At 41.0% G+C, this 24,306-nt stretch overlaps 2 protein-coding genes across 2 annotated transcripts in view; one reads left to right on the forward strand and one right to left on the reverse strand.

Moving 5' to 3' along the window:
- DHTKD1 (dehydrogenase E1 and transketolase domain containing 1) overlaps positions 1–16,132 on the forward strand; it is a 36,663-nt gene extending 20,531 nt beyond the window's left edge. The window contains exons 12-17 of the mRNA XM_083183468.1: positions 1,086–1,192; positions 2,312–2,476; positions 3,956–4,038; positions 5,679–5,848; positions 9,812–9,897; positions 13,584–16,132. Coding sequence (XP_083039594.1) covers positions 1,086–1,192; positions 2,312–2,476; positions 3,956–4,038; positions 5,679–5,848; positions 9,812–9,897; positions 13,584–13,694 — 722 coding nt within the window. The 3' untranslated portion in view covers positions 13,695–16,132. The remainder of the gene's footprint in view (positions 1–1,085; positions 1,193–2,311; positions 2,477–3,955; positions 4,039–5,678; positions 5,849–9,811; positions 9,898–13,583) is intronic.
- A 1,279-nt stretch (positions 16,133–17,411) lies between these two features.
- Positions 17,412–24,306, reverse strand: part of NUDT5 (nudix hydrolase 5) — a 56,368-nt gene continuing 49,473 nt past the window's right edge. The window contains exons 7-10 of the mRNA XM_083183471.1: positions 23,435–23,536; positions 19,675–19,683; positions 19,206–19,259; positions 17,412–18,606 (exon numbers count right to left, since the gene is read on the reverse strand). Of these exons, the coding sequence (XP_083039597.1) occupies positions 18,497–18,606; positions 19,206–19,259; positions 19,675–19,683; positions 23,435–23,536 (275 nt within the window). The 3' untranslated portion in view covers positions 17,412–18,496. The remainder of the gene's footprint in view (positions 18,607–19,205; positions 19,260–19,674; positions 19,684–23,434; positions 23,537–24,306) is intronic.

The raw sequence follows: 24,306 nt of genomic DNA on the forward strand, positions 1-24,306 counted from the left end.
TTCTTCCCTTCCTTGTGCTTGATGTCAGTCATGGTGCTGCAGTTGGCCAATTTATACTACAACAAGTGACATACAAGGTTTATGGGCAGTAAAAACAAAAAAAGGTTGATTGCCTCCAGGTATACAGCTTGATTCAATTGGGCATGAATTACTCACTTCAACGAGCGCACTTATGGAATATCCAGTCTCACAGATTTTGTTGGCATTTCCAAGGTGTTATAGCAGCAAGTCACCCCTACCACCTCCACCTCTTGTCTAATTGTATTGACCCCATAGATTGTTTGAGAAAGGCATAATACATTATGGATTAGCTGATCTAAACACTGACACAAATCTCCATTTTGGGTGTCCTAAACGAATAGGCTTGCAATGATTCCACCGTTGGAGTATGTTTAATGATGTGTATAAGTATGTCACTGGGGGCTAGATGTACTAAGCTTGAAAAGTGATAAAATGGAGAGTGATCACGCACTAGCCAATCAGCTCCTGAATGTCATTTTTCAAACAGTCTGTGACATGGCAGGAAGAAGCTGATTGGCTGGCTGTTTACCACTCTCCATTTCATCTCTTTTTGAAGTTTGATACATCTCTCCCTAAATTCACAATCACATGTGAAGCACAGACTCCTGGGGATAAAAGACCTTGGCTAGTTTCAAACTGATGATCTTGACTGTTTTTTTTTTTAATTTAAGGTTGAGCCAGGCAGCATTTATGGCAGATGGTTCCACCTGAAGTACTATATACTAGAGTGGGGAAAGCTATGTATGTGTTGGATATCAGCATTATTTTCAAGATTTAAAGTCTTGAAGCAAGATCATGTTCTAATATTTCCAGGTCTCCATACATGAGAAATATATACAAAATGAAAAAATTAGATGTTAATAAACGGATCAAGCTTCATGAACAGGGAAGAGAATGGTTATCTGTAAAGGTGTTGTCTCTGCTTCATGGAACAAACAAGATGGAAAGATGTTATTGGAAACAGGGATATAGATTTTGCTGGCTGTACAGTGTACCTCTGTTGTGAAATATTTACAGCTAATTGTTTCAGCATGTCCTTTGTTTTTCTTACACCTTTTGAATAGGTGAGGCCAAATGGCTGTTACAGAGCGGGATTGTGATTCTACTTCCCCATGGCTATGATGGTGCTGGTCCCGAGCACTCTTCCTGCCGCATTGAACGCTTTCTACAGGTTTGCATACCTCCCATCTGGCAGTTAAATGTGTCCACATACACCTATCCTCCATGCGAAGTTGCTATATATATGTGTGTGTGTGAGCTCCATGTAGCCTTGCATCTTTATGCAACTTTTTCCATTAAATAGTAACTTATTTGCAAATTGGAGTAAAAAGATGCAAACGCAGCTTTTGCTGATTAAAATTATATGCAACATATCTATATTGTGTGTCTGACTTCCATTGTAGCTAGGGTGGCCAATCCCGGGATTTTGCCCCCAAAACGCCGGGATTTCGGGATTAGACTGCACATGCGCAGTCTAATGCCGGGCAGCGTCTGAGCGGGTGCTCAGCAGCTACCCGGCTTCTCCCGTCCCGGGCAGTGGGGCTCTGCGCAGCATGCCGACGTCAGAGTTCACGCTGCGTGGACCGCACAGGCTGCCTCCATGCTGTCCCCGGCCCGAACACCCGCCCAGCAACAGACCAGACCGCTGGCGCCCACCCGCCCAGCAGCGGACCAGGCTGACAAGCAGACCACCCCCGCTCACCATCAACCCAGCTCGTCTTCCCACCCTGGCTCCATCTACCCTGCTCGCCCACCCATCCGGCTCGCTGCTGCACCACGCATCTGTAAATAAATATGCGGGGCGGCCGAGGCAGGTTTTTTACATTAGGAAAGCCAATCCCGGGAATCCCGGGATTGGGCATTTTTCAATCCCGAATTCTGGGATTGAAAAAAATGCCCCGGGATTGGCATCCCTAATTGTAGCTACATAAAAAAAATCGAACATTAGTGCTTTCCAGGCAAACAATGTAACATAGTATTTCATATGCAGATACAGCCACAGTCACACACTAAATCTTTTACAAATAAGATGCTATTTAATGGAAAAAACTCCATAAAAGTTGTCCGGTGAGACTAGAAGGGCTGTTTAACGCAGAAGAAGCTTATATGTATGTGGACACGTCTGTGTTTGTCACTAATTTTCTTACACAAAGATGTTTGTAAAAATCATTACACTCCAATTATTTTCTTTGCATTCATTCTGCATATTTCCACTATGTTCCTTTTATTAGCAATGCCTTCTTCATAATTATTTTCGAGAAGTCAACTAGGAATTTGTTTTTCTATACAGATGTGTGACAGTACAGAAGAAGGAGTAGATGGAGACACTGTAAATATGAGCGTAGTGCACCCAACCACCCCAGCACAGTATTTTCATTTACTGCGCAGGCAAATGATCCGGAATTTCAGAAAACCTCTCATTGTGGCTGCACCAAAAATGCTGATCAGATATCCGGTAACTATTTCTTTGCCTCTGCAAATACAGGTCGGGTCTCCCTTATCCGTGTATTCCAAAAACCGAAATATTCCGAAAACCGTGGTTTTTCAGAATATTTTGGTTTTGGCTTTTTTTTTTCCCCCCTCAACCCCTTTCCTTTGTACTTACCTTGTCCCCCCCCATGTCCACGATGGCCTCCAGGATCCTCTGCAGTGGCATCTCCAGTTCCAGGGGTTCATTGTGCGATTGTGCTGGAGCACCGGTGATGTCACATTCGCACAATGCACCCCATGGACCTGAGATGCCGCTGGAAAGGATCACGGAGGATGTCGGGGGACCATAGGGGCACTACCAGGGGACTAGGTAAATATGGAAAAAAAATATTCCAAAATGCACATGTCCAGGTCATTTCGGATAAGGGATACTCAACCTGCATCATATTTTGAGTACTGTATGTATGCAAGAAGTGTACTACAGATTGTTTCCCTTGCATTGCAACATGGCTGGTCCAGGGGTTGTTTGCTTTTTTCGCTCTGCTACCAACTGCGAATCAGCCCTCATAAAAACATGAGGTACTTGTATACTATCACGGCTCCCATCGCATGCCATATGTAATGGCATGCGATGCAATGCGATTTTACCGGGTTTTTAATGCATTTGTGAAAAAAATTTGCATCGCATGTGATCGCATGCGATGCGATGCAATGCCATTTTTCACAAAAATCATGGACATGTGTTCAAATCATGTAAAATGCACCCCAAATGTCATTTTTCACACTATCACCCCCACTATCAACGCCAACCCGAAGCGTGGCGAGCGCAGCGAGCCCGCGAGGGGCGGTGGTACGCGTCCTACGACCACGTCGGCGTGGAGTTGAGAATAGAAAGTGCCCGAGCCCGAAGCGTGGCGAGGGGACGCGGATACCTTCACAGGTATCCGTGTCCCCTCGTGGGCTTCACAGGTATCCGCGTCCCCTCGCGGGGCTCGCCACGCTTCGGGCTCGGTGGCTCGCTGCGCTCGCCACACTTTCTATTCTCAACTCCACGCCGACGTGGATAGTGGGGGTATAAAAAGGTCGTAGGACGCGTGCCGCCGCCACTCGCGGGCTCGCTGCGCTCGCCACGCTTCGGGTTGGCGTGGATAGTGGGGGTGATAGTGTGAAAAATGACATTTGGGGTGCATTTTACATGATTTGAACACATGTCCATGATTTCTGTGAAAAATGGCATCGCATGCGATCACATGCGATGCGATTTTTCCCTGTACAATGCCCATCGTGGGAGCCGTGATAGTATACAAGTACCAAACATGATCCTGAGTTACCTTGCTTATGGTTATTGAAAAATTTCAGTATAGTCATTGCTGCAGTATTTTGTAAACCTACATAACCTGAAAATAAGATTTTCTATTTGTTTTTGTTTTTTTTAATAGTTCGCTAAAATGATCTGTTGCATGTGAAGTAATCTTCTTAAACCTGCATTTTTGGTTTGTGACAGGCTGCAGTTTCAAGCTTTGAAGATATGGCTCCAGGAACAACCTTTAGATCTGTTATTGGAGAGCCTGTTCCTGACCCTAAATGGTAATAATGCATTTATATATTTTGCACCACTATTATATGACAACTCTTCTAGATTAGAGTTGATGTTGTGAGACAAAACCACAAACGTTGTTCTTGCACTATGCTCAAACTACCAATGTTTGGTACTCTGTAGGATTGGTCCCGCAACACAGACCGCAGGAGGCTAGGGTGGGGGTGGTGATGGCCTCCGTTTCCCAAAATGAAGGCATGTCACCACCATTAAGGGGGAGGAACAATGCCAGGATCTCTGTCAGAGGACAGAGATTACCTGGCATCTTGGTTACTCCTGTGGTATCAGAGATTATTCAATACTGTGTTCTAGGATGCAGTTCAGGCACCTTCTGCTGCATTACCATTAGGGTTGCCAATCCCGGGGCATTTTCCATTTTCTTCAATCCCGAGATTCTGAATTAAAAAATGCTCAATCCTTTCATTCCTGGGTTGGCTTCCCTAATAACCCCCACACACACACACACACACACACACACACACACACACACACACTCCCATTTACTCACCAAGGCGGGTGGTGCTCATGAGCGATGTAGGCCCTTGAAGTCCCTCTGTTTGCTGGCTGGGTGGTGCGGCCAGGCAGTGGGGCGGCGGCGGCACTTCCGGAAAGTCTGGCGGCCCACGCACCTCTGACCACGTCACTCTGCACAGAGCCACACGCTGTAGCTGAGAACAGCCGGGCAGTGTCTGGGCAGATGCTCAGACGCTGCTCGGCATTAGTCTAATCTTGAGATTGGAAACTCCAATCCCGGAATTGAAATCCTGGCAATTTTGGGGCAAAATCCTGGGATCGCGCCGATCCCGGGATTGGCAACCCAAATTACCATATTAGTGCTATCACTTTTTCTTTAATATAAACAGCAACAACTTCAATCACATCTTTATCCGGTCCATTGTATAATAAAATGATCTGTATTTTCATGCAAGTGCAGTATTTTGATGCTACAAAAATATGAAAATGAGACCCTAAATACTTAAAGGCCCATTCATCAATTAATTTTAACCATTTAAAACTAATTAAGTATAATCAATGGCACTCCAGCTGATTGGCTCCAAACTCTCATATTTCAAACACATGGCCGTAACAGTAAGGAGCTGGCTGGAGCACCATTTATCATAAGCAAAAAGTTATGAATAGCTCAAATTCATTGAGAAATTGGCCTCTATTTTGAAAATGAATTACATAAAATATGCTATTGTTACGGGTCTGGCGAATTTGTTTACCCAGCTGAATCTGTGCGGAACCCGCCATACTTTACGACAGCGAGATCTTGCACAAAAGTATTTGCTATCCCGTAGCTGTGTAGCGACCACTTTTGTGTGAATTAGGGTGGAATCTGCCAGTCATTGTCAGCATTTAAACACTGCGGCAACTGCAATTTGCACCATTCTACAGCGATTTAATTCCCCCTTTTGCTTTTTTCTGGCTGCATCGACACCCCCACTGCATTCACTGCTTTTGTACCTAGATTTAAATAATTATTGCTACAGGTTTTTTATTTTTTACTCCTATCAAACACCTCTAAAAAGCAGGTATGTGAAGCTTTAAATACCCTTCTAGGTAAATACATGCTGTTCAGTACAGCTATGGAGTTATGTATTATTTTATTGTTTTTTTTTCCCCACAGTGTAAACACAGTCATTCTTTGTTCTGGTAAACACTACTATGCTTTGGCTAAACAAAAAGAAACCCTAGGACAGCAAGGACAAAAATTTGCTATTATTAGAATGGAAGAACTATGTCCATTCCCATTAGAATCTCTCCAACAAGCGATAAGCACATTTTCAAACGCAAAAGGTGAGATCTTATAATACTCTTCTTTCTGTCTCTAAATAAGGGGCTTATCCAATTAGCCACAATAATTTACCATGGCATTCCTAATAGTCCTCATGCCAATTCTTATCCTCCGATGCCGGAGCTTATCACGGATTTGGTCAGCGGATCTTCGGGAGATACCGGAATGTTTTTCTGCTGCAAAAACAGGGCTATTATTGAACACCGCATTAAAAAAAAAAAGTTGATTAAAAAATAACGGGGGTTATTTTTTAATAAGATCATTATTTTGTAGTCTGGCTGTAAAATACACTATGTAAGAAATTTGAATTTGATTAACTGTTTTTGACGTGTTACCATTTATATTTTAATGCTGTTTTATTTTGAAGTAATATGCAAAAAGGGACTGTTAACTGGAGCGCACAGACAAAATGTTAACTTTTAATTTCCAGGTATATACCAAGAGATTAAAAGTTAAGTTTTAAATTTTGTCTGTGCGCTCCCGTTAACAGTCCCTTTTTCTCTTTTTGCATATTATGTTAACCCTTGACTATTGGGAACTGCACCCCCACAACTGATTATTAAAAATTTGGGGATTCTAATCTTTCTCATTACTAAGAAAAGATTCTCAGTGTGCAGGTACACTTCTAGCTCCCAAAAGGCGCAACCATTCTCTTATTTTGTAGTAACAAAGGCCCCAGACACAGCATTGTATACTTTGTAATTGCTAGTACAGGGAAAACCGTTTATTGACACAAATTAAATATAATTTGTTTCTTACTTCCCTATATTAATAGTTGAAAGTGTTGTCCCTTCTCTGGTCTTTCACAACAGCAGAGGAGAGTGCTAACTGTGGAGGCACTTTCCGAACTACCTGTAAATACTATATTGGTCTGATACCCCATAAACAGAAACTAGTGCATATGGTAAACAAAGAAGTTGGTATACTATTGCCATCATTAATTTACAGCACTGTTTTTCAACCACTGTGCCGGGGCACACTAGTGTGCCTTGAGCTGTTCTCAAGTGTTCTCCCAGATCTAGAGATGCTCAAACCAGTTTACAGCCACCACCAGTTCAACTGTTATTTACTGATATCTTCTTTTCATATAAAGAGCCAATGTATTTTATTTTTGTTACCTGTGGGGACCAGTGTGATTGTTTTATATCTGAGGACCTAGGCTTGGTTCTTTCCTGTGGGGGCCAATGTGTTTTGCCCTGTGGGGATCTCATAGTGTGCCTTGGCAATTTTTTAAATCTTATTTAGTGTGCCGCAAGGTAAAAACAACTGGCTTATTTAGCATGATAATACTATTTTGGGCTAACCTATTACAGCCCATTTTTACTGTGCAGTTTATTTGATAACAAGTTACCTATTTTTGGGTGAGAACATATGGGATCCGGGATAAGTTCCTGAACCCATGTGTTATCGTGGAAACATGGGTCTGATGGAGCTTGTTATTGGGGATTCTGCTTTTGTGTGCCCTACTCATGCAAAACAAATACATTTTTGAGGAAAGAAATGGCACCCTTATCACACGAGTTTCTTTCCTGCAAAGCCTATTTCCCTGATCAATGACAGATTTACATGCTAATTGGATAGCCACCATGGTAATGTAATGGGGTAGGCTGATAGGTTACCCCATTGCTTCCCAAACACGGTTCTTAAGCTACCCCAATGGTCTAGGTTAGTGGTAGCCAACTCCAGTCCTCGGGAGCTACCAACAGTTCACATTTTCCAGACAACCTAGCTGCTGCAAAGGTGCACTCATTACTAGCTGAAACATTTTAAAAGATCCACAGGTGTGATTCTGAGAGGAGACCTGGAAAACATTAACTGTTGGTAGCTCTCGAGGACTGGAGTTGGCTACACCAGGTCTAAGTTTTATGGATATCCATGGCTTAGCACAGATGATCAAATCCAAGTGACCGAGGTACTGATTAATTCACCTCTGCTCAATCATGGCTATATGTGAAACCTGGACAGTTGAAGTTCCTTGAAGGGTGCATTTGGGAACCACTGGCTTTCTCCATTCTGTGTTTAAGATAACTATATCTTTAACTCCCCCCCCCCCCAAAAAAAAAAAATTGTATACTTTAAAATGGATATTAATCAGTAGTTTAATGCCCCATACACATTACATGAGTTTTTAAAAGATATCGCTGATAAGGGCCCTTCTGAGCTATAGTGCTAAAAAAAAAAAACCTTTAGTGCAGGGGTGGCCAACCTGTGGCTCCCCCTGTTAAAGTGCGGCTCTTGCTCCCACTGCTGCCCGCCACCCACCGTCTGTCCCCGTCCCCATCACCCGCTGCCGGTTCCTCGAATCCCTTCTCCTTCTAAGGGGAGGAGAGCGCGCATCGCTTATCTCTCCTACCCCTCACTGTGCATCCTTGTGACTGGGTCATCTGCCAATCAGAGCTTGCGGGCCGGCAACCAATCAGAAGCCGGCCCGCGAGCTTTGATTGGTGGACGGCCCAGTCACAGGGAAGTGAGGGGGGGAAGGAGACGCGCGGTGTGCTGTGCTCTCCTCCCCTCGGTGACATGACAGGACTGCAGGGGGACACCAGACTGTCCTCTCCACGCCCGGCAGCAGCAGCAACAACGGTGAGTGCTGCTGCTGGGAAATTAGCACTGTGGGGGCATAGCAGATTGTGGCACTGTGGGGGCATAGCAGTTTGAGGCACTGTGGGGGCATACCAGCTTTTTGGCACTGTGGGGGCATACCAGCCTTTTGGCACTGTGGGGGCATAGCAGTTTGTGGCACCGTGGGGCATACCCAGTACCGTGGGGGGCATACCTGGCACCGTGGGAGCATATGTGTATCAGGCACTATTGGGGGCATATGTATATATGGCACTGCACTATTGGAGGCATATGTGTATCACACCCACCCAAGGGGTCCAAATAGACCATGCCCCTTTTTTGGCATGCGCGTCGAAGGCGCGGGTATGTTGTTGGCTGTTTAGCTTGACTACAGATATTTTTCGTCTCTTTACCTCTGACCGGTTGGCCACCCCTGCTTTAGTGTGTATGATCAATATCCTTAACGATGGGTGATCAAAGTTGGAAACATTATATTTCCTCCTGTTACTAATGGGGGCATGGCCAGTGCTCTGTGAGTTGGTGGCCATACCCCCCCTGTCACTCTGTCTCCTGTAAATAAATCCTTTGCACATGAGCAGCATGGACGGTGTAATGGTGGTTAGCATTGCTGCCTCACAGCATTCCCTCCATGGCCCTAATTGTGTGGGGTTTGTATATTCTCTCCGTGCTTGCGTGGGTTTCCTCCGGGTACTCCAATTTCCTCCCACAATCCAAAATTCTGCTGCTAGGTTAATTGGCCTCCAACAAAATTAACCCTAGAATGTATGTGTGTGTACATGTGGTAGGAATATAGATTGTAGACTCCACTGCAGCAGGGACTAGCTGAATGTTCAAATAGTCTCTATAAAGCGATTTGGAATATGTGTGCGCTATATAAATAACTGATAATAATAATAATAATCTGTTCACTGCTGCTGTGCTTTGCAGAGCAGCAAGTGACAGAGACTCTTAATTGCACTACTACTACAGGACATTGCTGACCACTGGAGGGTTAGCAGAACATTCACAAGGAAACTTGGCTGTCCTGCGTAAATCGGAACAGTTGGGAGTTATGGTAAAACCAAGCTCCACTTTGCAGTTTTGTACACACCAGTACTTGCAATAACATTGTTATGTTATTGTGGCTGTATAACTTTCAAACGTATGGGGGTGTATATATAGTAGGGTTCAAGTTTGACAGAGGTGCAGGATGCTGACCAATCTTAGATGGTCTTTATTTTTAAAGCAGAAATAGTTTACTAGGGGAAAACAACCTGAATTTGCCGTTCAAAAAAAAAGAAAGGTAGAAATGCTGCACCTCCATGATATTCGGACTCTGTTATATATGTCCCATAATTTTCTAGTGACACCTGAATAATGTAATTTTTTTTTTTTTTTTATAGATTTCATATGGAGCCAAGAAGAACCACAAAATATGGGTCCCTGGACTTTTGTTGCACCAAGGTTCGAAAAACAGTTGGGGCGCAAGGTGAGATTTCTGATTTTACAGATACCACATGACAGATCACACAGCACAAAAACAGAACAAGTTACTGGGTTTGATGCTACATGCTTCATGTGGCTGTTGGTGATTGGCCAGTCTGCTTGCTCTCAACTCCTTTCCATGTAATGCTTATTGCTGTAGGTGTAGGGCATTAAATTTTCATTCACACTGCATCAAAATAACTACCTAAAGCTCTGGCACTGTGCCAGACTATTAAGCTTCACAAATTTAAGACATAGATTCTCACCATGGCATGCATACAATAGAGTAATTCCCACCTCCCTGTATAGAGTAAAGTTTGTCACGGAGTGGTGCACCATGAAAATAAATACTATAAAATATAACTTTTAATTGATTTGTATGAAAACTGCGAAATATGACAAACGACACAAAACATATAACAGACCAGTTAATTAAGTGCATGCTAAAAAAGCGTGCGAGGTTGCCATGTGCCCCATATATTCCATGTGAGACTTCCACTCACTCGATGGCAAGTGTTGCTGTGTGCTTATTCTGCTACTTTAAATTGGTAAACCACAAATAGGTTCATATGTTGCTAACGCAGTATCAGTATCTGTTCTCATTGGTTATCAGCCCCATGTGAATGGGTTAATTTGAGATTGTTGTAGTACAGTATTATATGCATTAACTCAGTAAATGGGTTGTTGCCATTGTTTAATGAAAACAGATAACGAACCTCATCCGCTGATGCTATGTTATATAACGGTTGTAACCCTTTATTTTTCAGGGGAAGAGGTAGCTAGTTAATGAATATCCGTAGGTCTATATATAATAAATAGACTTATGGGAGCTTTATTTGTCAAGTTTTCAACACATTAGTAGGTATATTTTACCATGATTGGTAATTATCGTCCGCACATACATTGTTGCTCCAGTGATAGACTCCCTAGAGTTTTATTACTTGCGGTGAAGCAAATAAAGTGTTATATCTGGAGTAAGTCGACTGTCTGTGTTATATGTATTGCATTGTGTTGTTTTGTCGTATTTTGCAGTTTTAATACAAATCAATTAAAAGTTCTATTTTATAGTGTTTCTTTTGCTGGTGCACCACACCGTGACAAACTTTACTCTGTTCTATTTCATTATTACTCCATATTGTCCTTGGTAGTATACCCCCTGGATGGTTATTGATATAACCACTCTCTACCTGTATTAGGCAGAGGGCTACATACATACATTAATACACCTCTAAAAATTGTTCAGTCTTGTGCGCTGGACTCCAAAACCAGATCAGTCACCTCCCAGTATCGGCAGCATATCAATCATGCTGCTGATACTTGAGTTACTTTGGTATCCAGTATGAACACCATATTTGCTCATAAATGTTGTTGTGCACAGTATCCACTGAAATGGTCAGCTCTTCAGCAATATCACAAACTCAAAAATGCCTGTTCTCCAGAATCAAACCTTCAATGTTGCACACATTGTCGTCGATGGTGGCAGTGCTCCAAACCTGTTTCCATGACATGATCACTGCATACCTTGAGAAGTTGGTGATAAACATTTTATATCTGGGGTAGCCAACCCTAGTCCTCGAGAGCTACCAACAGTGCATGTTTTGCAGGTCTCCTCACAGAATCACAAGTGATCTAATTAGCTCCATCTGTGTATCTTTTAAAATGTGTCAGTGATTAATGAGTGCAGCTGTGCAGCAGCTAGGTTGTCTGGAAAATGTGAACTGTTGGTAGCTCTCGTAGGCTAGGGCTGGCTACCACTGCTTTATATGTACAAAGCAGCTTCTCAAGATTTGGTCATATATCGTCCAGCCCTGTGTTACAACTGATGATGGGTCAGTATGACTTATATAAGGTGCAGTCTAATGGCCAGGAGGAGAATTTGTGGTCTACTTGCTCCAGCCTGGTGGAAAATTAGTCTGAAATAAAGAACATTACACAACTGAGTGATCTTCCTTATTAAGCCATTCTTGTATATTCTGTCAGTGGTGTTTTACCATTGCTGATTACTACACCAGTAACTACTCTAGAATTCATTTAATATAGTTTGGCACACATCAAATAATTCCACAAAATACTTTCTATGAGGCCTATGCTCTTCGTGCCTAAAAGAACCGTTCAGAAAAACACCATACTTGGGCATGTGAACTTTCAAAGTAGTGTGAAATGAGGTTCATGTTTAGTATGGAAAAGAAAAAAGACCGAAAGCTGCCCATACACGCTACGATCCCAGCGTGCGTTGTGGGCTTAAATAGCATCCATCACATCGCATTGCATGCAATGCGATGTGATGAATATCAAGTACAAAAAGTATGTGCAGCACATACTTTTTGTACTGTGCAATGAGGTGCCGCGGGAGCGTGAACCTCAAAGCACACATCGCACCGCCGGGATCGGTGCATGTATGGGCGGCAGAAGGTGCATGTAGCCTGTGCAATCTTACCACAAAACAAAGATCACCAAAAAGTCCTCACAGAAGATAGTCAGATGGTAATTGGTGCTGGGCTCCGTTTTTCAGGTGTTACTTTTGGTAAGTGCAAAGATTTGCACAAAGTTTTCCTCCTCCCACATACTGAATCTCACATGTGCAAGAGAAGAAATACAAACAGATGGGCCAAATGGTTCTTATCTGCTGTCAAATTCTATGTTTTTATGTCAGGTAAAAGGGGTATGGGGAAACAAATCGAAGGTGACAGGTATGCGTACTCTAAAGGTTCATACACACTGGGCAATTATACTCAGTCATGACCGAAAATAATTGACTTTAGTATTCAATTGTGACTGTTTTCATGCAGTTCTAGTAATGTTTTGCTGATGCAGTTTCACTTTTTTTTAAAGTCAAAACTGCATTGGTAAAACATGTCGACAATCGAAAAATTGGTAAAATTTAAGGTAGACCAAAAAATGCTGAAAAGTGCAGTTTTTTTAACTTGAAAAATTTGACATGTAATTGACTATCTCCCCTACCCCCCCTTAATGGTCCTGGTTTATCACATGGCACACAAGCACAAGTCTTGTTCGTTTGCTTCACTCTAGCAGGCTCTGCAAAATAATTGTGAAGGAAAATGTCTCCAATAAATTTTAATGAGACAACGCAACTATAAATTAATAATCAGATTGAACTGTGTGTACAGGCTACGTTATGGTAATGCAAATTGATGGCAGGTATTATGATTACAGGACAAATTGTACCCAGCTTTACAAGGCTCTAATACTATTTCTGTACTGTATATAGGCATTGCAATAGTACAACAAAAGAACGCAATACAGGAGCAGGTTTAGTAATCTTCATTGCCTCCTCTGTATTACATAGGTTTAAGATTTCCTCATATTTCTTGGCAAATACTTAAAATATTCTGGTAGTTATGCATTCACTATATTGGGTAGAAATGAGTATCATATATACTCGAGTATAAGCCTACTTTTTCAGAACATTTTTTATGCTGAAAAAGTCCCCCTCGGCTTATATTCGAGTGAGGGACCCACTTGAGTCAATAAGTTTTCCCAGTTTTTTTGTTGTAAAATTAGGTGTCTCTGCTTATATTCGGATCGAATTATACTCGAGTATATATGGTACATTGTTTTATGGACAGATAATTCTTTTCACACATTGTGGGTTTGGATTTTATTAATGCAGTAGAACTGGGACCTGTAGTGTAATGTGATTTTATAAATGTATGCTTTGTTTCCTTACAGTTGCGTCTTGTAAGCAGACCGCCTCTTCCTGCACCAGCAGTTGGTATTGCAACTCTACACAAACAGCAGCAAGAAGAAATTATTGAGAAAACATTTGCACATTGGGAATAAAGTGTCTTTTTAGGCATAGGAAGAAATGAGCTCTTTCTACTAGATACGCCTTATGGGTCCTACACATGCAGCGATATAGGGACGTTTTCGAAGCCAGTGGTAACCAACTCCAGTCCTCGAAAGCTACCAACAGTTTCAAGAGAACTTAGCTGCTGCACAGGTGCACTCATTACTCACTGACATTTTGAAATATCCACAGGTGGAGCTAATTACTTCCCTTGTGATTCTGTGAGGAGATCTGGAAAACATTAACTGTTGGTAGCTCTCGAGGACTGGAGTTGGCTACCCCAGTTCTAAGCAATCCCACTGGATTTTTTTGAAAATGCCCCTACATCGCTCCATTTGTAGGGGCATAATACTTTAAATGCGCGTTGCTATCGCCCGGCAAATTAATATCCAGCATGATGGATAAATCTAGCATCTCGCAGGACGGGGCCAATGTTCACACCAGAGAACACTGGCCCTGACAGATCGCTCAGCACACAGGGCTGACACATCACTGTGTGCTGAGGGATCTTGCATCACTTAGAACACTCTGCAAATTGCAACCTGTGTAGGCCTGGTCACTTTTATAATATCAGGACATTGATAATATTAATAAAGATAAGGTCTGACCGCAGTATTCATGTAGTCACATTGTGGAAGTTCAGAGCATAGGCCATAGCGGTCTAATGTTTTATCTAAGTAACCAGCACAATATAATTCCCCTTCATTTTATCATGTGATGTAACAGCGACAGGGAATTATGCTGCTGGATCTGGCTGTGAGCATATGCAATGTTGTGCAAATGTAACATTGGAACCATATTCATAATCTTTGCCACCTAGTGACATTGTGGTGTGTGATATTAGTATATAGTCCTCCCCCCCCATGAGGTGTATATGTGAGAAGCTGCATTGGGGATGGTGGAAAAATGAATAACATACAGATGAGAAAGTAGGCCAGATTATTACTTTCTCCTAAAAGGTGCCCACACACTAGAATGATTTTTACAGCAAGATCTTTTGCTAAATCTTCTGATCTTAAGTGCTGCATGAAAGATCAGAAGATTTAGCAAAAGATCTATAGGAAATGGTTTTTCAAACTGAACTACTGTTGCAAGGTAGCAGGCCTTTATGTGGTGCACTAGAAGTTGGTTTCGTTTGCTTTTCGCACCATTGTTTAAAGAACTCTAACTACAGAAGTGAAGTTCTAACATTTATAAGCCACTAACCTAAACTAGAAGTTGCTAAATGTTTTCATATAAATTAAGATTTACAAACAAACTAGATTTCCTGACTGTTTAGTGAACATCAGGTAGGAAATCACAGTATCCAGAGGCTGACAGCCAATGTCTAGGTTGAAGGACAGTAAATTAACATGGTCAAAATGACCAGTACTTGTGTAGTTTCACGGCGCCGTACTACTTCCGGGTTCTACGCTCGCCACAAACTATGTTAAAAAAAAAGTAACTTAACTCCATGCCAACATGGATAGTTCATACCTCCACTATCCACGTTGGCATGGAGTTGATTTTAAATAGCGTAGCGCGCCACCGAGCCCGCAGCGTGGGCGAGCCCCGCAAGGCTCAAATGACAAGTACCAAATGACCTAATATGCCACTCCTGGGAATAACACAGTGCATAAAATGGGCTGATAATGGTAATAGAGCAGTGGTTCCCATCCCAGGCCTTGAGTACCCCTGCCGTTTTCCAGGTCATCCAGCAGGTGCACTGTGTATCACCAACTGGCAAATTCAAAAAATCCATAGGTGGTCTAAAAACCACGAACGGTTAGAGGTCCTTGAGGAGTGAGATTGGGTACCACGGTTTTAAAACAAATCTAAAGAGCAAGTAACTTTGTACCTTGGTAAAACCAAGATGTACTGCATGTGGGTCAGATGTAATGTGCAGTGATTTAGATGACGTGGCATGCTGACTATACTACTGTTGTCCTGCATTCATAAGCTACAGGTATAAAAAGCTACACTATACAAGGGCTTATAGCAGCCAATGTATTGCAATGTGGCCGATCCCAAATTTTTATTTAACATCTTTGATGAGCAAGCCTAGTTTCTTGTACAGAGGTTACTTTTCGTATACATTTGTTAATTTACAAGACACTTTTATATTGTCTATTGTGAATTGAATTGTTTTCCTTTTACAAATCAGAACATAGAACCTCTGCCAGCTATGTTTCATACAGTGTCATGGGTAGATCTGACACAGTTAATATATCCAGACCATGCTTTACATACACATTCATGTGTAAGAGCATTGGTTAAAATGCCTGGACATCACAATATTTATTAGTCCATAATGAAAATAATCCTAAAAAAAAGTACTGATACACATCTAATGAAACGAAGGTATTTGTGGTGATGACTTAAAGACAAATATCTTATGTACATTGCTGCAAAATATGGTGGTGCTATGTCAATAAATGTGTTTAAGGCTTGATTTTTGTTTATAACCATTCAAAATAATTGTTAAATCACATTGTGAATAATTTTTAATTGCTGTACATTATAAGGCTATTGGAATTCAAATACCCATAGTGTACATTTATGTATGGTGTTATATATAATGTTTGAGATTTTCAAGAGAAACATAAAATGAGCAATAAACAAAAATCTTTTAACACTGAAATACCATCTAAACCAAGTATAAATACTCATATCTAACAAAGTAAGTAGTCTCTGCTTAATCCAGAGTGAGCTCTCCAACAATTACACACACACATCATGTAACACCCCTTTTACATAGAAAATAAAATTACTGGGTTAAACATTCCTACTTGGTAATTTGCTGTTCAACATGGGGCGAAAATCCCTGGTCCTTAACCCTTTCACAAAGAAAAAGGACCCGAGTGGACCCTTTGACATGCACTTCTATCTCCGTGGGCGATGGTGACGCATGTTCCATCATTATAGGGTGGAACACACAATCCATGCTTCATTTAATCTAGTTGGATCACTTAGAAATGGGGCTTAAATGCACTGCACATGCAAGCTGTATAATACTCCGTTCCGACAACCTCAAATTACTGGGCGAAGCTTTTCCATCCGGTAATTTGTTTGAGAAAGGGTCATCAACCCTGCTTTTTACCAGGGTCGTCGACCCGGGTTGATCCTTTCACACTACACAAATTACCTGTGTAATTCGTCAAATTACCAGGTTGACAGTTTTTAACCTGGTAATTTGCTGCTATGTGTGAAAGGAGGTTAGACTGCACCTAGCAAAATTAACTATACACTCTAAATACCTAGTTACATGTCTGAAAGGGGTATACGAGATATGTTCTAACATCAGCATAGTCCTTTTAAGTAAAGATTTGCAAAAAAGTCAATGAAGATGGTCTATAATGAATGATGTAGATATGTAACATTCAATCTTCACACAAACTGTACATGATCTAGAGACACTTATGACCTTAGTTTAAACGTTTGTCTAATAGTGTATATACGTTAATCTCTTTCAACGGCCACATCCAGGTGCATGCTGTGTTGACAAGATTGTCGTCTGTACATGCAGTCAAATCTTGACTGAGGGGATAGATCAGGACTCACAGGAGCATGCATCAGTAACCATACAGTGCGTACATATTAAACAATTTGCATGTAAATATAACAAACAATAGCATTATCATGCATATCGTTTAGAAGAAAAGAAAAAAAAAATCACCTAATGTGTACACAGCTGAGAAGCAAATTCTCCAATATGGCAATTTCAACACACATCTTTGTAAACTTTCTTATAGCATTTTTATTCTTTAATGTTAACAAAATTGTAATGTTCCCATGTCTATGAATGCATTATGGTAATACAGAAAGTTAAATGGTAAATTTCCAGCAGTTACATACACTGACTATAAGTTATTAGAACCCATGCATAACCTTTTTCATTGCATTTAGAGGTAGAGATTGTTATTAACACTCAGGCTGTACATAAAACTATAAAAAGTAGCCCTTTGTCCTCATACAGGGATTTTTTTGTACCCACTTTTGTATTTGATTGAATGTTGAAAAGAAATGTAGATAGTTTTCTTCTAAGTCAGACTGTATATACAGGAGGCAATTCTGTTTAGAGTCAGACAAACATCTGAACATTACATCCAAACTCATTAAATCACCTGTAAAGGAAAAGGCACATATTTTATAGCGAGGACACATATGGTATTATTGCTCCAAGCTATGCATGGCCTGAGGTGGGTTTTTTTACCAGTAATGCTGTGTACACACGGGGGCGATAGGGGCTGAAATCGCTGGGAATATGGTCGCTGAGCGACCATATTCCCAGTGATTGGAGTGTGCACCAGCGATAAATCGCCGGGTGCGCGCTCCCGTTTTCAGCCCCTGAATGGTCGCTGGTCGGAGGAACATGCTCCTCCGACCAGCGACATCCCCTGCCTCTTCACCCAGCAGTGTTTAATTTCATCTGCGACCATCTCTGGTCGCAGATGAAAACGGGACACGGGGCAATATGATTGCTGAGCAATATATTGCCAGCGATCATATTGCCCCGTGTGTACGCATCTTAACAACCTGTTTTCATCAGTTACCACATGTGTATAAACAGCCTTCCCAGCATCTTATATTACAATCAGTTCTCATCAGATGCATTTGGGTATTTCAGGTAAACGTGCTGCAAACAAATAATTCCAACATTATTTCTATAACTACAGACCTTTTACAACTCTATAAAATACTAATGTGACAGTCATGGAATGAAGGTAAAAATGAAGAAGTGCTTTATATACAATAGATCACTGCTGCTATAACACAAATGAATGACACCGTCCAGTTACACACATAAGAGATCGCTTCAACACTTCAAGAATGGTAATTCATAAGGTTTTGCCACAGCATGCTCCAGTGCCAACGCGTAAGTATACACTCTGGCATCCACCACCAACTTCTCCTTTGCAACCAGCTCTATAATAAAAAATGAACACATTTAGATAAAGATTTCAGCATCTTCCGCCAAACAGTTTTTTTAATTTACGCATAAGCGTGCTAAACTACATTAAAAATAGGGATGTGGAGATCCGTAGTTACCCAGATCTCAAAATAGGATCTTATTGGCTATCAGCTGTCACATGTTTTGACTCCAAAACATGTGACAGCTGGATAGCCAATAAGACCCTGTTTTGAGATCCGGGTAAATACGGATCTCCACATCTCTAATAAAAGTGGATATAGTTTTACACTAGTTACATTTAGCGGTGATCTTTATTTATAAATTTTCACTTTCTAAAAATAGCATTATGGGCAAGTATTGATCAATATGGCATTAGGATAATGGTGAACTCATGCATTGAATACTAGGAATGCAACGTATAACATGGTACCCGCTTCCACTACAATTCAGCAAGGTCTAGTTTCATAAGCACAGTCAAACACAACTATTGACATACATAAGACCAGTATTGTCCAATCTCCATAAACCCCTCACAATACTATGTCTATAGAGAGCACATGACACACTGGCATAATATTGGACCACTTCCCCATCTAAAAAATTAAACACAAACCTTCAATATATTTGCGCAGTTCAAGTTTTGGTACCAAAATAGTCTCTGCAAATTCTGCAAAAAAATTAGAAAAATTGTAAGATTTAAGTTTGCAAAACAATACTTGGTACTTGTGTAGTTTCAAGGCGCCCAATATATCGGATGGGATATCGGCCGATATATATCGGATGCGATCCAAAGCGATTTTTTACCTGTTCATAACCCCCGCTATCCACTACGCATGGAGTTGATCCACTACACATGGCGAGAGCAGTAATCCGCGTCCGCTCGTCACGCTTCGGGCTAGGTGGCTCGCCACACTATAGAAAATCAACTCCATGCATAGTGGATAGTGGGGTTATGAACAGGTAAAAAAAAATAAAAATTGCATCGATATATCGACTGATATCGCATCCGATATATCAGGTGCCGTGAAACTACATAAGTATCAATTATTTTAATGTATAAAATTAGCTATTAAGCAACATACCTCCATCGCCTAATACAGCAAGGCAAGAACATATGAAGGGAGAAAAAAAAAGAAAAGAAAAAATGTAGTTATTGTCAACAAGCAATAGAATAAATCAAGTTTGTAAAAAGCCTATAATAACCAAAAGCTTTCTATATTGCACTAACTGTTAATCTTCTGTATAGATTACCGTATGCTAGAATTGGAAAGCAAAACAATACCCTTCCATATAGTATTTTAGATAATAAAATATATATATTTAATCTAAAATACTATATGGAAGGGTATTGTTTTGCTTTTTCTGTCCAACATGTTCTCCACAGAACCGCACAAGGCAGGTCTCGAAGATATTGCTCAGAAAGATCTTAAAATATAACCTTGTGGGTACACTCAAAGTTAACGATGTATGATCCTGCACATTGTTAACCACCCCTCCCATCTATTGGACATGTGGGTCCATTTTGGCTATATAGCCAACTACTAGCATTTTCAGCGGGTCCTGATGACATCACTGAATGATATGGTTTACCAATATCATTGAGCGTGTACACTCCCAAAGCAGATATAGTTAACTATATCAGCTGCAGCCAGGATAGTCTAGTGTGTATGGGGCTTTAGATAAAGCCACACAATTGGCCTATTACAGTCTGTTAGTACCATGATATGGAATATTCCAATTACTCAATAGTTTCGCTTTCCTCCTGCACATTTTCTCACATTTGATTCATTGAGATAAGGTCTGGTTGATGTTAATGAAAAAGCCCTCCAACTTTGTAACTATGTCCTACACATGCTCTGGTGGCTGTAAAGACCAGGACTTCTACAAAACCATGCTATGGTAATTAAACCATTGGGCGACCCCCACGGTCAGACTGGCACTTCTGGAAAAGGACAGAAGGTCCATTGGCCTGATGGGTCGGTCCAACTTCCTGAAGGTCTGACTGATTAGCTTTGTTGGCATGCTGATGGGCAGTGTCTTCAAGCCATGCCCCTGTTACTCAAGGCACACCCTCTTAAATGTGAGGCCACATACATTTTCCTATTCAAATGCACAAAGACTGGGGTAAATTGTCATACACTAGAAACCACACATAACTCTGTGGGGGAGGAGAAATTCTTTCAGCAAGACCCCACTACTGTAAGGAATAATCCATCAGATAGCACTATATGCAACAGCAATTCGCATTGATCAGCCTTCTAAGGGAAAACTTCAACATTATGGAACCAAACTGTACAGCACTGCTATATGTAATCGCTACAGCACTAGTCCTCTAAATGTATATTTCCTGGTGTGATGAGCGACTTCTACATTTTACTTTTTCACCAGGTTTCATTGCAGGGCTAGGTTCTATTACAGCACTGTCAGCAACTTAAAGTACATCTGCTACACGTAAATTTGCTCCTAATTGACGAATGATCAAGGTCTCATCTCGTGAAAATATATCACTACCACAGGATGAGTAGAAAGTGTTGAAATTCCGACCTTGGGCTTGAGGCCAGGGGAAGAGATCTGGGACAATACATGAGGAATGTGGGTAAGAAATGCGATAGAAAAGTGAAGGGATCATACATGTTAAAGAAAATTGCAAATTATACTTGCGATAATTTTGTTTCTTCAGAACAATTCCATGGAAAGCCATTACTCTGGGTTAACATACCACCCCAGCTCTAGACCTCTAGTTTTTTTTTACTAGCCCCGCCCACGTTGGGTACATATACCCCTACCCTTCTTAGTCTTTTGGGTGTCTCCTCATAAACCTAGAAAAACAACCAACGGAGGGAATCTATAGGCTGCCATGGAGATGCTGCTTCACCCTTCCTCGCTCCTAAATGTAGGACAGAGGTTTTCTTTTCCTCATATCCTTTATTCTTTGAAGATAGAGACCAACCTTAAAACATCTAACACATGTAACTTCTCTTCATCCTCATTTTGTGGACTTGGAAAGAACACCGGTACAGGTAGCACTACTTCTTGGTGCAAGTAGAATTCCGATACCACTTTAAGCAGAAAAGTTGGTTTAGATCTGAGAACCACCCTGACTGGAAAATATTTAGATAAGGCTCCTTAGCCCACAACAACTGTAATTCGCCAACTCTTTTGGCTGAGATTATAGCGGTTAAAAAATATGACCTTCCAAGTTAATAATTGAAATTTTATCCAGTGGCTCAAATTGTGAAATCATAAGTGCATTTAATATCAGATTTAGAATCCACGGTGCGAGTGGTGTTCTAATCCTTGGATGCACTCTTAATTGCTTGACAGAAAATTTTTAATAGACCTTCCTCTAACAATTTTCTATCAAGAAGAATGCTTCATTCTGATATCTGTACTTTAAGTGTTAAAACCACCAGGCCTTTCTCAAACCCCCCATTCAGGAATTGTAATACACAGGGTATCCCAGTTCTTTCACTTTCGGAATAGGACCAAGACAACTTCTTCCAAATTCTTTGATAAATAGAGGAAGAGACTTTTTCCTCACCTTTACCATAAGGTTTGCCACTTGATCTGAAACACCTTTCTTAGTCAATACTGGACTGTTTAATTTTCAGGCCACCAAATGTAGAGTCTGCAGGTGCGGATGAGTCCACCTGGATGATATCAGTAGATGCCATGGTACTATCACTGACATCCTCAATGCTGTGGGAAACCAACCCCTTTTCAGCCAGTAAGAAACAATTGCAATTACCGAGACCTGCTGCTCCCTGACATTCTTCAGGGTATGTGATATCGTTGGAAACGGTGGTTAAATTCCCACTTTAGACAGAAAGCATCTATTCCTTTATTTTTAATATACCCTGTCCTGCAATGATCTGTATTGCAACATCACTTTATTGTTTTGTTTATCCAGTTCCTGTACTTTTTTTTTTGTGTGCTGCCATATAAATGAAGGCTGATGATGATGGCTATGACCTCTGAGGCAGGGCAAAGCAGTTCCCATATAACCTTAATGTTGAGAAGTATCATACATCTGCTTATAGGTTTCTCTTTTCCTATTCTATAATCCATGAATTTCATATTTTTAAAAAGGGAAGGGACCTTCTGAGAAATGCCTTTATCTTGTTTAGTGTGTACACTCAATCGTTAAAAACCCCCTCCTTCGTCTTAACAGTTCAGACAAAGGAGGTCCTTGGTAACAACAGTCATGCTCAAGCATTCCCCTCCCCCCACTTGCAAATTGTATTTATGAATTAACAGTTTCTTATATAGCGCAGCATATTCCGTTGCGCTTTACAATAGGAGACCGTGATACAACAAACTGGGTATTTACAAACAGTAAAGCCCCTGCTTACGTGCTTACAATCTATAGGGAAATAAGCATTGATACACAAGGATAGATATTCTTTATTGCATAAAGTCCACAAGCATGCAATGGTTCCTGGTGTGCTATATGATACAGTAACCCAGCAATGTGGTCAAGAGGACGGAGAATGTGAAAAGCAAGAGAAAAGATATATGTGGCCTGCACATTTGGGATGTGATTGGATAGGAACAGTATATGAAGATTAAGTGGCTGGTTCTGGAATTTTTTTAAGCTTGCCTGAAGAGGGAATTTTTCAGGGAACTTGCATATGCACTGGTCAATGACATTGCTGCGTCGAGTCCCACTGCCAGCAACATCACCAAGTACACACTAGGTTAACACTGGTATCATAACTGATGCAAAATACTTTTATAATGTCTGGACTGACTATTACTGGATCGCTATCTGGTCCCTGGCACTATAACCAATAGAAACTACTGTATCTGCATATGAAAGTATTTCAAATTACAATTACTTACCAAACTTGGGTTCAGGTTTGTTGTTTACAGAGTTATCCCCATTAATGTGGACAGTTACAATATATGTTGTACAATTTGACAATCCAGGGTCCAAGCAGGATACTACACAGTTAAAACATAAACATGGTTAGCTTGTACCCTTGATGCCTAGAATTATACCAATTTTCTAATACAATGTTCCAATTACTTACAAAAAATATGTTTGGGTGCAATAAATTGTTTCATAAGGTAAGTATACAACGTAGATTATGCAGAGGCAATAAATGACAAAAGAGCCTTGCTGGTGCACTCTTGATTCATGAATTGTTAGTTAAAATTTCTCATTTATTAGAGATCTAAAAATCGGTAATCATTGATTATACTCAAATCTAAAATTTCACTAGTACATACAAATAAATGTATATAGTGCCATCTAGTGATTTGGGTGAAAATATTGTGATAGATAAATAAGTATCAGAAGGCTGAAGTGACCACAGCTGTGGGAGTGTTTGGATTCAAAGGGATACACAATATATAAAGTATTAGTATTGATTCCTGGCAAAATAGCTGTATTTCTGTGGGCTGTCTGCCAGTGAACCTGCAGTTGAACTGAGAAGTTCACGGATAAAAGAGGAATATCCTATCAGCATGTGATTGAAGAGGAGGCATCAGTACTATTACCCCTGCGGACAGGAGATAGTGGACAATCTTGCAAAGAGCCGAAGCCTTGGTGGAGTCTGAGACCTGCGGAAAAAAATGTGTGTGAAACGACCCTTGAAGGAAAGGGAGTATCCTTCTGAACTGATGTCCAGGATCCAAGTGTCTGACGTGGTGCTCACCCAAGAAGTCGAGCAACCACCTTGGAAGCCTGGCACAGGAAACCACCAGGCCGC

This window comes from Crinia signifera, chromosome 4, assembly GCF_055691185.1.
Source record: "Crinia signifera chromosome 4, ASM5569118v1, whole genome shotgun sequence".
Classification (NCBI taxonomy): Eukaryota; Metazoa; Chordata; class Amphibia; order Anura; family Myobatrachidae; genus Crinia; species Crinia signifera.